The sequence below is a fragment of the Ptiloglossa arizonensis genome, chromosome 8 (genome assembly GCF_051014685.1).
Source record: "Ptiloglossa arizonensis isolate GNS036 chromosome 8, iyPtiAriz1_principal, whole genome shotgun sequence".
NCBI lineage: Eukaryota > Metazoa > Arthropoda > Insecta > Hymenoptera > Colletidae > Ptiloglossa > Ptiloglossa arizonensis.
Genome location: NC_135055.1, coordinates 9,194,324 through 9,209,091, shown reverse-complemented (window position 1 = coordinate 9,209,091; position 14,768 = coordinate 9,194,324). Strand labels below are relative to the sequence as shown.

The following is a 14,768-nucleotide window of genomic DNA, read 5'->3' as shown; positions in this document are numbered from 1 at the left end:
TTCTCAGGAGAGAAATAGACATTCTTTTGGAATTTACAACAAGTGAAGGTTACAGTAAAAACGTTCGACTTTTTACCATTCATCTCCGTTAGTTTTATAACGTAAAACTATATTTACCGAAAGTGAATAGTAGCGACGATACTCGTAGGTAATTGCAACAGAAGAAAAAGTTAATACTTACATGGTGAAGTTGAGATGAAAGAAAAACAAAATTTTTTGAACCGAGATAATTGATAAATTTTCAAATTTGTGGTATTTTAAAGGAAAATTTGACTTTTTGGGGTAAAAATTGATTACGACTATGAACGTACCATAATGAAACATTTCTTCCAAACATGAAATCAATTGGATTATCAATGACCGAGTTATGCAGAACATCATGTCGAAAGATATAGTCTCGATGGAAACGCGTTGAAACATTCGGGTGTACATATATATTAGGTTGTTCGATAAGTTTTGTCGTTCGATAAAACTTATTGCACGGTATAGTACTAGGTGGCTTGATAAGTTTTATCGAACGACAAACTTATCGAATAACCTATTACGCGTGTAAATGTGCTCCTCTGTAGGAGGATCACGCTATGTGTATACTAAAAATTACACCCAGTCTTGTAGAAATGATTTCCATTTCCCCTGTGAGCTCTCTTGTAAGCAGACTAGTTAAATACGTATGTATATACCTATTTAATGAATATAGAATCTTAATTACCTCGAAAACGAAGCCTCGTGTGAATAAATTTTATTTTACATTCTTTATTTACTTTCCACGATAGGTCAACTATTTTTCAGTTATCCACAACTTCGGAAATACTCTGTGTATGGAGTATGTGTAATTTAGAGAAATTTCGAAATTAATTTTATTCACTTGATAAAAGGAAAAGCAGCCTAGAATATTAAGGTGGAAGCAATTCGATGGGGAGCTCGTTAGAAAAACGGCCGATCGTCGATCTTGAGGTCTCGAGTTCAAATTCAACAATTTCTGCCCTACTTTTTCTTCGATTTTTTCATTTTTATGTAAGAAGTGGATTTGGAGTACCAGTAACCATATAGAATGATGACCACACAAGCGACGGTTCTAGATAAATGTCACCAGGAGTAGGGGTACTTTCTCCACGAAAATTTTATTTCAATATTTTTCCCACACGGTAATTGGGTGTAAATCTTGAATCATTTTTTGCGAAGAAGTGAACTTACAATTAATTACACTATTTATTCGCCACGTTATGGAAGTTACCGTATACATCGATCGTTTTCACGATTAATATCTAATAGGATTTTAATGCCGCGAAGGAAAAATATTTCCCGATCAAATAATAAGAAATCTCCGAATAGTAGTGTAGTTCCCGTTAATTGTATTTCCTACCAGTTTCCGTGCTGTTTCACAGGATGCTGTGCTCGTTTAGGAGGAGTTCTTACCATTTTCCCTATACGATTCATTTTTACTTCAATTTTTCTTATTCAATAGGAAATTCATTCATAGTTTTTGTACAATTAGTATGAAGTTGTTAGATAATGATCTCGAGACACGTATCGTTTACATTTTTTACGTAATTCTGATTTAGATACTTTGAAAATACTTGAATATAAATTTAGCGAAAGGCTTGAAAATATCTGTACAATTTATGTTCATTCTGAGATATACTTCTTGAAAAATCATTTTTCCTTATACTTTCTTTTTTATGTGTTATGTTCGTCTCATCTTTTAAAATGTCGTACAACGAAATTAACATTTTTAATACTTTATCTGTAAAAATGTCAAATTTCTTTAAAACGATTAGTTATTAACGTAAATAAATTACAACTTTTATAAATTGTAAAGGGGTCTTAAAAATTCTTCCTAAGTCTAGATTAAAGCATCTTTCAGTATGTCAATCAGAGTAATCCCCAAGATGTTGTCACTCTGTTTTATGTTAAAGTTTGATAAGATAACTACACTTTTGAAGATCAGTAAATGGCAAGGATATAGCGAAATTCGGGATGAGACGGAAATAGTTAAGTTTATATTCTTAAATAAAAAGGAAATTATTATAATACAAAATATTAATATTCATATTATTAACAACTGTCATAAGCTGATACTTTATTTACCTTTTCATACAATTTAATCTGCACGCACAGCTGCAGCGAGAAGAAATATGTAACACATAACAGCTGTATTGTAAAAGTATTCATATCCCATGTGCACAGTTTACATTTAATTCCACTACAAGCATAATATATATTATTATACAAATAACGTATCTAAAACATTCCAAGACGACTAAACATAAACTTCGATTGCTAATGGCAAATATAATTATTAACGATTGTACTGTAAAAGAAAATCACTGAGTATGTATTGCAAAACGCCAGACTTTATATTTGTTTCGCTTTTCAATGAAAAGTATTGTTTCGCTCGTTTCCACGCATAAAATTATTATAGTAATAAAACAATGTATCGAAAAATACACGAGCTTTGGTTTAAAAGCGATCGGTACCCTAAAATCCGATTTTTGATTCGGCAATTCAGTTCCTAAGTCGTTTACGTGAGAGGGATAACGAGGGACGAATAATTCAAGCGCCTGAGGCGTGTACAAGAAAAGGGACTCAGATTCTTGCGCGGAATTAATAATCTGGTTCAACCGTAAACTATCAGCAAGATGAACCATCTCTTAGAAGCCGATTAACAAGCATAGCCCGTTCGACTTTCAGTCGCTAAACAAATTGATCGATCAGACGTCCCAATTAGCGCACATATTTATCAACATCCCTGATGGAGTCATCCCCAAGTAGGCAATAATTAATTTATGGAGCGGAGCGCATAGTTTCATAATTCACTCGCGCGACACCGACAAGTTTACGTGCTCGGGCACGTGTCTGCCTGTCACCGAACTGTCACACGAGGGATAAGAGAGACGAGCGAGTGAAGTCTGGTACGAGCAAGAGGGTTGGGAGAGCCGCCGCGTCGTTCGCCTGTTCCAGCTACGTATTCGTTGAGACTGTTTTAAGCAGTTCGGTGACTTGCGAGACAACTCGGTTATAACGATTGAAGTTTCGTCATAGCATAGATTACATCCTCGTAATTACGTGCACACCTCGCCTACGACAGCCTAGTGCAGGTGGTTCCACGTTCTGCCGACTGTCGGCTGGCTCCCTTAAACCGTAAGTGGAGTGGAAAGATATTAGGGCGAGGCCAAGTTCTTCTGGCTGTACCGACATTTTGTGGTTTGACGTACGACCGCTTGGAAAAGTCCTGACGCGCGCCAAACTTGTTCTTCATCCTTCCACCCCGTTTACATCCCTCTCCCTCCCCGTGGGAATTACGACAGTATACTACTTCAGTCGCAGCTCGTTCGATGATAAGCAATGCTCCCAACGCTTCGTAAGATCTCGGCTGCTAGAATTGATTGCATATGCGAGACCACTAATGTGGATTGTTGATAGTCCTGGATGCAATTTGCTTGGTGATCGTTGCTTAGGTATTCATTACGGAATTATCGATAGGTCGCTTGGAACGATTGAAAAACTGTCCGGGTTTGTTCGAAAGGAACAAAATTCGAGGCGTTTCCTGCTCGTATTGAGTTTTCATTCACATGTATATAAACGATCTTTTGTGACTTCTATTTGCTTTTCATTTAACACCTTACGTCAAAATGTTGGGTTTTCTAATTTGTTTATATGACTGCAAAATTTAGTAGGCATTTACAAGGCATGTGAATAAGAGTCACCAGCTTCGTGAATGAACTTTGGTGGATTAATACCATAGTATTATCGGATTGATGCATAGTTAATATCATACCTCTGCAAGGAAGGTGACACAACTCAGAAAATGTCAATTTTATGGGAGAGGTATAAGAAAATATTATTATTTTACAATAGCTCGAATATATGCAACAGTTTTAAAGATCTGAACCCAAATTTCAGTCGTCCGTCATTTTGAATGACAATACCAGGACATTCAAGATTTCCATTTAATATATACGTTTAATATAAACATTTTTGGCACTATTCTTGTTGAAGAGCTATCATATTTCTTATATAATAGCTAGATAATCTGATAATCAAACATTTTTTACTTGTGTCGTTTATCGAACGACAAAACTTATTGAACAATTTAGTATATGCAGTATGTATTGTTGCGTTAGGTATAAAACTGTGGTCCACGATAAATGTGAAAGTTATCTCTGCTACAGAGGAGAGTCTCCTTTGGAAATATAATACATATATTTATATAATTGGATATACAATATAACATTAGCTGATAATATAAATTCTTGCGTTGGTAAAACAATGCAAAAATGAACTTTTTTATACTATTTTTTTGTTAATGAAAATGTTATTATATTTGTCAGATCTTTCCGATTATAATTAGACCAAACACGATGTAATGTGGATCACATTTATTTATTTACTAAATTGTAGCGGGAATAATTGAGTTACCGACACAGTGCCGGTAACTATTTAGATTCGAGTAGAGATTAAGCACATTTCTTTTGTTTTATGATGTAGTCAGCGAGAGGAGACAAAAGAATTGAGCCAGACGCGTTAGAGAGTGATTAGAGGCGGGAGTGCGTAACGAGCAAGCAGCGACGCCGTTTTTAAATTGTACACTCAAAAATATATTAAACGCGTTATTTTTAACGTTATGGTGACGTATACGACGTTCACTGTGTAATTTTTTTCCTCATCCGTGGTTATGGATAGCAGACTAAAGTATTCGACACTATGTGGAAAAGTTAACTTACTTCACCTCGTGGCAGAGTTAACGTGCGTCAAGTTATATTGGTAACAAGTAGTGCCGCAATAAAACGATCAATGCGGAAGGAACTAGATTTCACCGATTCCGAGCTACGTTTAATCGCGTTATATGATTATGACAAGTATAAATGGAAGAGAGATTTATATAGACACGAATAAGGGGAGAATATTGAATTAATATCACTCGAGAAACGAGTACATGTCCTTTATAAATGTAAGAAAATATAATTAGAAGCTATTATTTTTAAATTTCTGGTTTTGTCCGATGAGTCGTACAAAATGAGTCGTTCTACTTGCCCGTTTTGTAATATATTTACGAACCATTTTTACACCTGAAGTATAAAAACAAATATTTACAATTTCAATAAATCGTTCCAGGTAAAGTTAAATATACCGAAACAATTTCAGTTTCGTCATGTTTTCAAGTATTGGTCATTTGCGTTCGAGTACACTGCAAAATTTAAATGAAATATTTTTTATACGCAGTTAATATAATAACCTACAAAATTACGAAAGAAATAGCTACTTATTTATCAGTGCTCATTTACAACATATTATCGTACATCAAAATATTACACAAAACCACTCAAATCAATGTATATTATTCTAAAAACGAGGCTTGAAATTCTGATTCGTTACAGGTAATATGGCACAATTAATGTGACGTATTATTACTGAGGAATTGGAAATGGGCGTCAAATTTTAACAAGTTTTTGGTTTTCCCTGATTAAATCGATTTTGTACAATTCCCTTCTACTCTCTTTCTCTCTCTATCTTACATCCTTGCTTTAAGAATTTAAACACATATATACATTTTTGAATTGCTCGTTCAATTGTGAAACAATAATGACAAAAATCATTTCTAACGTTTTGATTTAACTGAATATATTTTAATATCGTATTTTCAGTACGAGTTGGGGTAATTCGAGGAACATTGCCTCTAAACAAATTATAAATAACGATAGCTTGAAGGATTCATATTGATATACCATACATTTGCCACACGAAATGTATCGTATTACAAAGTTACGAGGCTTATGTACCTATTCCATTCTAGTGGCTCTTAGTGTTAGCTATACACCGGTTCGTCCACGATAACTTGTCCTAGTTACTTCCGGTGTTAGACGTACATCGGTTCGTCTATAAAAACTGTTACCATCCCAGTAGCTTTTGCAATTAACTAAGCCCTGATTACTGCATAGAACTTTAGTAATAAAAATCCTCGGCTTTTTATCCACTCGATCTCGACTAATAACGCTATTTTCTTAATAATTTATCGAGGTTATTTTCGTACAAATGAATCCGAATAAATGAATACGAATATTCGTATCATGAATCCATTTTTAAAAATGTACGTACTGTTTTAATATTTTCTTGTTTTCTAACGTTTACATCCGAAAAATGTTGAATTCCTCTGGAAACGTGATAAGCACTTGAAACAATATCTACAGAGCAAAACGGTCGAAGTTTAACTTTCACGTTTAATTTCCTGATTTTTATCATTATTATTGTACCGCGTTACCATGTTGAGGCGGAACTTACTTCTCAGTTACGAGACTCGGGCGTTTCCTTATTAATTTCTTGGTATGCTTTTCCACGAGGTGAATTCGAACCTTTTAGCATTTTGAATATCTTCAGGATACTTTAGACTTAGCAGTGATACATTTTAAACCTTTGAATCCAGTTTTGAACGACATATTTCTGATAATATCCCCTAGGTGTACTTGTCTTATTTTCTAAAGTAATATTGTAACTGCTTTAGATTACCGTTAAACATAAAAATGTGATTACATAATATTTTTGAAATCAATTATGAAACGATACGTTTTTTCCAGAATTATATTTGTATTAATATTGTTTCTCCGCATAAATAGTCCTTCAATTTCTTTTTAGATAGACGGTAAGCTTTACTGCTTTCAAGGACTATAAATGTTATCTGCATCGTTACATGAAAAAATTATTTTTCTGTTCAAGTGAAGTACTTTTGAATAAAATACGAAGAAAGTAAACCTCAATTTTGAGGAAACAATAATTTAATACCAAATGGATTGATCAGCTTCTAACTCAAATTATGTAACAGATAATAATAAGAATAACAATAATAATGCATATCTTGACAAAAATATAGACTTTCCATTGGTAAGATAATATTATCTATAATAATGCGTTCAAATAAACGAAATACAAGATATTTAACTCGAGAAAAAGTTACGATCAACAACCGTTATCTGCACCTTCGTTTGACTTCATTCTCGGCTTAGAACGAGGCACAAAAGAAATCTATCGCCTGTAGTAAAATATTCTACACCGAATTTCTTGCAATCAACCAGAGCACCAGGTGCGACAACTGCGCGAGAAAGGAATCGAACGCACAATTCAGCGGCTGAAAAAGCAGCGAAGGACACTTTTTCAAATCCTCGGGGCTCCCTTTTAAGGAAACATCCTGCACTCGATGAAAGTCTACCACTCAAATCTCCCTTCCAGCTGGAAGCGAAATCATGCTGCAACTGTGTAATGAACGAGCAGTTTCGCGGCGATTCAACTCACTTGGGGTAAAAAAAAAAAGGGAATTCGTTCCACCGTTTCGAGCGTTACCACCCCCCTCCTTCTATCGCATTCCCCTTGGTGCGTGTTAACAGCGATTGCTTGGGCCGGAGTAAAAAAAATTTTACCCTGGATTGTTAGGCAACGAGGCAATATACGATAATAACAACAACAACAACTGCGTCGACTGTTACTTATTACATCGCGTCGCGGCGTGCCGTTAATTAACGAAAAGCCGCGGCGCTCATTGGCAGCGGCACCGCTGGCCCGCACCCACCCCCACCCCCTCCACCTAGCGTCGCTTACAACCCCATGATATGTTGTTCCAGCTTCCCCTGCAGCGGGGGTTAAGGGAGCGCAGGCGAAATACAGCCAGGATTTAGGGGCTCTTGCGTTATTCAGTCCTGCTCCCGAATAGAGTAATGTGTACGGATATAATTTAGAGATTCGGTAAGAAAGGAAATTTACTTGATGCATTGTGCAGCCGTTAAGCGTATCATTAACATTAAATTCCGGCCCGTTCCGGTGCGTACCGGAAAATATATCTCGTGAGGGACGAGTTTTGGCACGCGGGCTGAAATACTGTTCGGGACGTAAGTAGGACGGCGCGCAATTGTACAGCCGGTTTCGTCTGGGAAAGCCGCTGAACTGCAACTTTGCGCGTAAATTTTTGGAGATCGTTGAAGATAAAATGAAATCGTGCCCGTGGTTAATTTACCTAACATACTGGCGTACTGACTATTAATTCGTGGATGACATTTATGTTTCAAATGATACAGGGTGCCACGTTCTTTGAATACGAATGGCATGTAAATTCTAATTTTTAGGAATCATTAGGGCTTACTCTTGTCTTGTGACAAGAAGGCGGTCGATTTTTATCGATCGACAAAAATCGGTCCAGAGAAGTTTGATTTGTATTGAATGCAAGGAGGTTTACCTATAAAACAAATAATTGTATCATACGTACTCATTATTTAAACTTAGAGGTATAGAAAATGTCTACTGGGTATTCAAAAAACTTTTGTCCACATGTTTAGTAAATAATTTTGGATAATAAATTTTTGAATGGTATGAGCAAACTTTACCTTTGCTATTGGAAGAAAACTTATCCTTAGTTTTAAAGTAGAAATTAGTATGAATACTACATTTTTTAATTACTAAATGTTACATGAATTACAAAATCAATAAAACTATGATAGAAAAGTCTATAAATATCCCTTATACAATTTTGTTTGCCTCAAACAAGTTAGACACACTAGTTGCCCTTTAACATCACTGAAAGTTTCCTATGAAAAAATTGTGTTGAACATTTTCGTTTCATTTTTGCACGTAGAATAACCACTCTTGAACTTCTATTATAAGCATGCCTATATAATAAGCACAAATCATTGAGATTAATTACATTGATTGAACAACAAAAGGAAGTTCTGAAACTACAATATTCCGAAAATGATGAAACTTCAGGAACATGCAGAGTGAAGCTCATACTTTAATCATCTTCATTATTCCGATGTTAGTGGATCGATTAAATTTTCTGTTTATCTTGGACTGTTTGGTCAGAGGAACCTATCTGTATAAGTTGGTTATAATGCATTTTTTATCAGCTTCTTTTTCGACGTTTTCAAAGTTACACTCGGTATGTGAAATGGTCCTCTGTAATTATTTATCTTTTATCAAAATACACAGCAGTGTATCACAAAACGTTAGTCTTGTAGTCAGAATAAATAGAAAATATTCTATATCGGGGATACAGAAAATCTAATTTTGCTATATTTTCAAAATGGCAATTATTAATATATTAATGCTTGTAATGTGATAATAGAAAAATATTCTGACAACATTTTTTAATAATTTCGCACGATCGCGAGGATAAAAATTCTCGAAACCGAAATATTATTTAAAAAATTATTTTCATATCCAATTTATTTTTATATATATTGCACTTTGTTGAAGTTACACCCTATATAAACATCAACAGTGAAGGGAATGATTTCAGCACTTGAACCCCGTGTTAAAATAGGAATTATTATTTTGCGTCATTTATGTTGAACATATAATATATATTTTGTACATTTTCGGTATTCTGTATAGAATCTTGTACCTTATAAAATACTACGAATAGCATTTATAATTTGAATATATTAAAGAAAACTATTCTAACTATATCAATAGTGTACGATATTTAGATTGAAAATTATTTTCAAAATTTACCAACTTTTTGCAACATGATATTTTAACATTATTTTAAGAATATAATATTCTTATAAACAATAACAGACTATTGTAGAAAAATATGTTTCTTTTTTTTCAGACAGGCGTATTATCAATTGTCGTGCCCCCGGATTTTATTCCTGAAGACACATCGAGTGACGTCATGATACCCGAAGGAGGACAGGTAAGTCACCTGTTTAGGCTTTAATTAATAGCTGTTTGCTATTTAATTTTTTAACTCGCGGAAAAATTCAAATTTCATTTGATTTTCGTTCCATATTTTATGTCTAAAGAAAAGTACCTTTATCGCGATAAGTGTAATGTATTTTCAAATTAATTTCTTTTAAATTCATTAAAAATAACAATATAAAACATTATATGAATCTGATTGATTTTATACACTCTTTTTATTGATCTACATTAATATTATGTGGAATCGCAATATTGTATTCATATTGTATTCTAATAATTTATTTTATTTAGTATGTTACTTTTTATTACCTGAAATATAAAAAAACGCTATTATTTTCTGCACCTTGGATTTTCAAGATTTATGATGAGTAATTTTACTACCAAAATCTGTCGAAAGCTAATTGGTTTAATAGGTTAAATAAATATTAAATATTTGGGGTGTCGGCTAATTAAGATTTGAAGGTGTTTAGTAAAAACTAATTTAAATCTCTATTAATAAATTTCCAATGACCTCAATCTAATCGTATTACTTGTGGCTTATTACCCATATGCGTTAAATGTTTTCACATCGAAATCAAGAGTCGTATAAATTTCTAGTTCACAGTACGAAAAGGAAAATTCTGTGAATATTGCTAAAGCGTCTCAATAACCTGTTGCATGTGTGCGTATCACAGTATTGTATGCTTTCGAAACGTATATCTAGCATAATGTGCAAATATATTCCATTTCCCGGTTTTCTTATCAAAACTGATGCTGCGACTCGTGCAAAGAATATTACGTTTTCCTGAGAACGAACGACAAAGTGCCTTGAAACGCGCCTATGCACATACGTACGTATGAATGTGTATATTCTTCTACAGACGTATTACGATATTCTTCCGTCGCAATACGAGATCGTTGCGTCGAAACGCGCTTATACCGCGGTGAGATTTAGTTCCTGTGAATTTCAGTAATTAAAACTACTTCGCCTACTAAATTTCGCACGAGTACAATTAAAAAGCCACGGAGAAATGACGACGTAACTCACCTTAATATACGTACATTTAAGGACCAGGGAATTTATCCAATGCAGACAAAAAGAACTCGTGTTAATTCTCATTTATTGCGTCCTAGAATCGATTATTACAGGATCGAAATTGATTCTCGAATCACTTTATCAAGCAGTATTAATACGGGTACTTAGCGTTCATAGAATATAGAATTGTTTTTCGGTACGATTTTATATTACGATATTAAATTTAATCGACTATAAGCATCTCGTTCATTTTTTATATATTATATTGTACAATATGGATAGAGATTCTGTTTTAACTCGTAGCTATTATACACTAACACTTTATGGAAGTCGAATTTATTTTAGAATTCGTTTCTTATTATAATCAATATTAACATCGTTTCTTAAGAGTAACGTTTAACGACGTTTCAGTACAATTATTTTAAATTGCAATCACCATGAGTAACATCCTCGTATTTCATTCTTTCTAAGTAAATAATTGAGAAATAAAACAGAAAGCTACTTCTTTTTCTTTATGGATTAAGGAGAACACAAATTTGAATAATGTCGTTTAATAATTTATAAACATATAGTTATTTTTCTTATTTTCTAACTCATTTATTGAAAAAAAGGAAACAAAATAACAAACCAATCAAATACACAGTTTGTTACGTACTATGGCTCAAAATTGGGAGTCAAAAAAATATTTTTGAAAGTATCTCGCAATCTCCTGGGCATGGAAAAAAATAATTTTTTTCAAATTGTGTTTTCGGAAATTAAACAAAAAACAGTTTGTTTAGAAAATATATTAAAATCATTATTTTTGTTGCCAGTTTTTTCTTAAAATTTAATCAATTTTCTTGTACTTTATATGTGTGAAGTATGGACAAAAATAGGTCGTATATGTTTGTGAAATTTTTTGTTTCATATATTTTTAGACGAAAATTTTTCTCCGATTTGTACGAAAAAAACTATTTGAACATGCATTGCGGAAGTTATACTACATTTGAACAATACTAAAAATATTAAAAAATCTTCTACTATCCCTCGATAGCTGATATCTATGAGACACAGTTAAGGCATTCCTATGAGGGCTATTAGGGACCTTTACGATCCAGGTGGCGTTCCACTAACTCACGGTCGAAAAGCTTTCAATTGAAACACAAATAACAACCCTATGGTGTTCTTACCTTGAACTTAAAATTTTTTACATTGTAAAATATATGGGAGCTTTGAAAAGAGTTGATTATTTATAGAATTCTGACTGCTTCAATGTTGTCCCCTCTATAATAATATGAGGCAAAAAGCATTAATAAAAAGTTACATAAATTGCACTAAATAATTTTTAACAGTAGTATTATTCTATAAAAAAATATTTAGAATATAAATGCTCTTAATACCAGAAATATTAAGTATTACTACATCGCTACAATGAAAACAAATTATGGCAACTATATTAGTAAAACAAAATTCCGTGGGGTTGTCAAATTCAGCTGGCTGATCTGTAATAAATTTTTGTGACACGAAGCTGATAATTAGTTATGGATTAACAAATGTAATTTAATAATTTAATCTCTAGAACATAGATCTACATGTACATCAATGTTTAATGTTTTTGGAAAGTCTGATATATTTCTCCCAAAATTTTTCCAAACTCAAAATTCGAAAACATTAGATGTTTGAATTATTAGTGTAGTATTTTTTGAAGTTGTTAATATTTGTAATTGTTTATTTTGCGAGATGGCAGTTTGGATGATCTCTTTGCTGTAACCACTTCATGAATCTGAAATAAAAACTGAATTTTCTGGAGTATTCGGAAGGTAAATACGTGCTAGCCACGTCCTAAATAGCTTCTTCATCAATTTACCCGTTTTCGAAGCCTCGATGTTCTGTATCGATGGATATTCGATACCGTAAACATTTTCTGTTGTGTACTTGAATCTATCTGTAGATTTTCTTCGTTCAAAATGATAAAAAGGGGTGAAATCGAGGTTCCATTAGCTGAAACAGTGGGTTGTATAGTGTGGTTGTGAGTAATCGTGGACGTAGATTCAACAATAGCATTTTTTGCTTTTATAAGATAAGATTCTGTCAAAGTACATTTACAATTAGAAACCGTTTTGAGGGCAGTATTTACTCCCTTACCATGGATGATGGCTCATAAAATCAATGATCACAGAATTGAACTAGACTTTAGAATTACTGTGGAAGAAAATTTCTGTGGAAAACTTTTCATTCTCTCGAATAATTCAATTCATCTGTCTAAATAACTCTTCGAAATAGTATAATTGTTCAACACGATTTCATATTTCAAAGTTTTTTCATAACCTAAAAATTGATGAGACACCTAATCTAAAATAAGTCAATTTATACCAAGATGAACTACGATCTTACAGAGTTTAATACAAATCAACAAAGTATGAAGAATTCATATTACAAACAACGTCTATAAATGTTGTCAAATCTATATCTATCTGCTTATTTATTGAAAAATTTGTTAATGTTTTCGAAGAGGAACATTTGGCCTCATTTCTTACCACCATAGTGCCTACTTCACCGGGTGTGCAGAATTGGAGGTTATAAAAAATGGAAATTTCAATTCCAACCCTAAGGTGCGAATTGGTTGATCGATCGATGCTTTCGTATACAGATACGAGTAAACGGACGGAGCTTTGTTATCCTGACGATAATATTATTATTAATGGTACGTAGCCAACATATTTTCCATGTAATCGTCCCTGTGTTTATAAAAGTCTCGTTGCGTGTTGAGATTTTTCTTTCACCGTGCGGTACATTTCCTACTTTATTTGAATTTCAATGCGATGGTGGTTAGAACTTTTAAACTCGTTTTCTGTATCATCCCACATCCAGGATATCGGTCGGTGGCCTACCAGTGTCCCTAATTTAAAATTGATAAGGTCGTTCGCAAGGACCTCACGAACCGATAGAATCGAGGAAACGACCATCTCGAGAGAGCTTGCTGGAAAAATCTGCTTGCTCAATGTATTCCCTTGAAGACGATAAAACCTTCTAGTTAACTATCGGCTAAACTGTCGAACATCTTTTATCTTGTTAAGTTTATTTAATTAGTCATTATTTTGCTTAATGTGGACAACGATGATCAAGGATTAATTACGACTATTTGGATAGTAATTATAAAAATGAAGCAACTTAGCAATATTCTAACCCCTTAATTTATCGTAGGGTATATAGGGTAGGTCACTATAAAAAAAATTTTCTGTAACATTTTTTGAAAATGACTTGTTTGATTAATGAAAATGAATCGACAATCAGAGAACTTACGAAGTATCTTCTCTCCATTTGTATTCTTCGTTTTTCTAAGGACTATCACATGTGTATTGGTACATAGAAGAATCGATTATTTATTGATACTTTCGTAGTGATAAAACGTATCAATACTTTCGTAGAAGTACCAACGATGTATCGATACTTATCGATAGAATTATTAAATATATATTATTCATTTTGTAAAAGTCTCAAATAAATATCGATATTTTCGTAGAAGTATCAAACATCTATTGATACCTTTGAAGAAATATCAAATCCATATATTTAAAGGAATAAGGAAAATTTTATGACATCTATATATATTACTTGGAGTGCGTTGCCTAAAATAAATCAGTTAGGTATTATTAGGAAGGTCTTAGTTTAAACTTGTGTCTTTTCCAAGGTACTATATCCCTCACACTTCGACTGGAAAGTTAACGAACATTCTCTGCTAGAACTTTATCAATATGGATATACATATGTGTAGGTATATGAACATAAACTTCTATATTTTCCAGAAAGTTTATTACGGCATAGTTTTGCAACAAATTTTATATTACGAAAAACAGATTAATTGAAAAAAAGTAATTTAAAACAAAAATGTATAAACACAAAAGTTTCACCATATAACGTTTATCTTTTACGCTCTCGTTCAGTTACGTATTCACTGCTGGTTGATAGAGAATACGTCGTTTTCTTTGATACCAACTTGTTTAATATTGTTCGATAATTTACTGACTGGTGCCGGTAGAATTGAATCGATATCGTTTCCATTGCTACGATGGAACACACGAGTTTTTCA

General features: G+C 33.2%; 1 protein-coding gene across 1 annotated transcript in view; it reads left to right on the top strand.

The window, feature by feature from the left end:
- The window catches only part of LOC143150084 (lachesin), a 94,584-nt gene that overhangs the window by 54,928 nt on the left and 24,888 nt on the right, over positions 1–14,768 (top strand). The window contains exon 4 of the mRNA XM_076318100.1: positions 9,593–9,676. Coding sequence (XP_076174215.1) covers positions 9,593–9,676 — 84 coding nt within the window. The remainder of the gene's footprint in view (positions 1–9,592; positions 9,677–14,768) is intronic.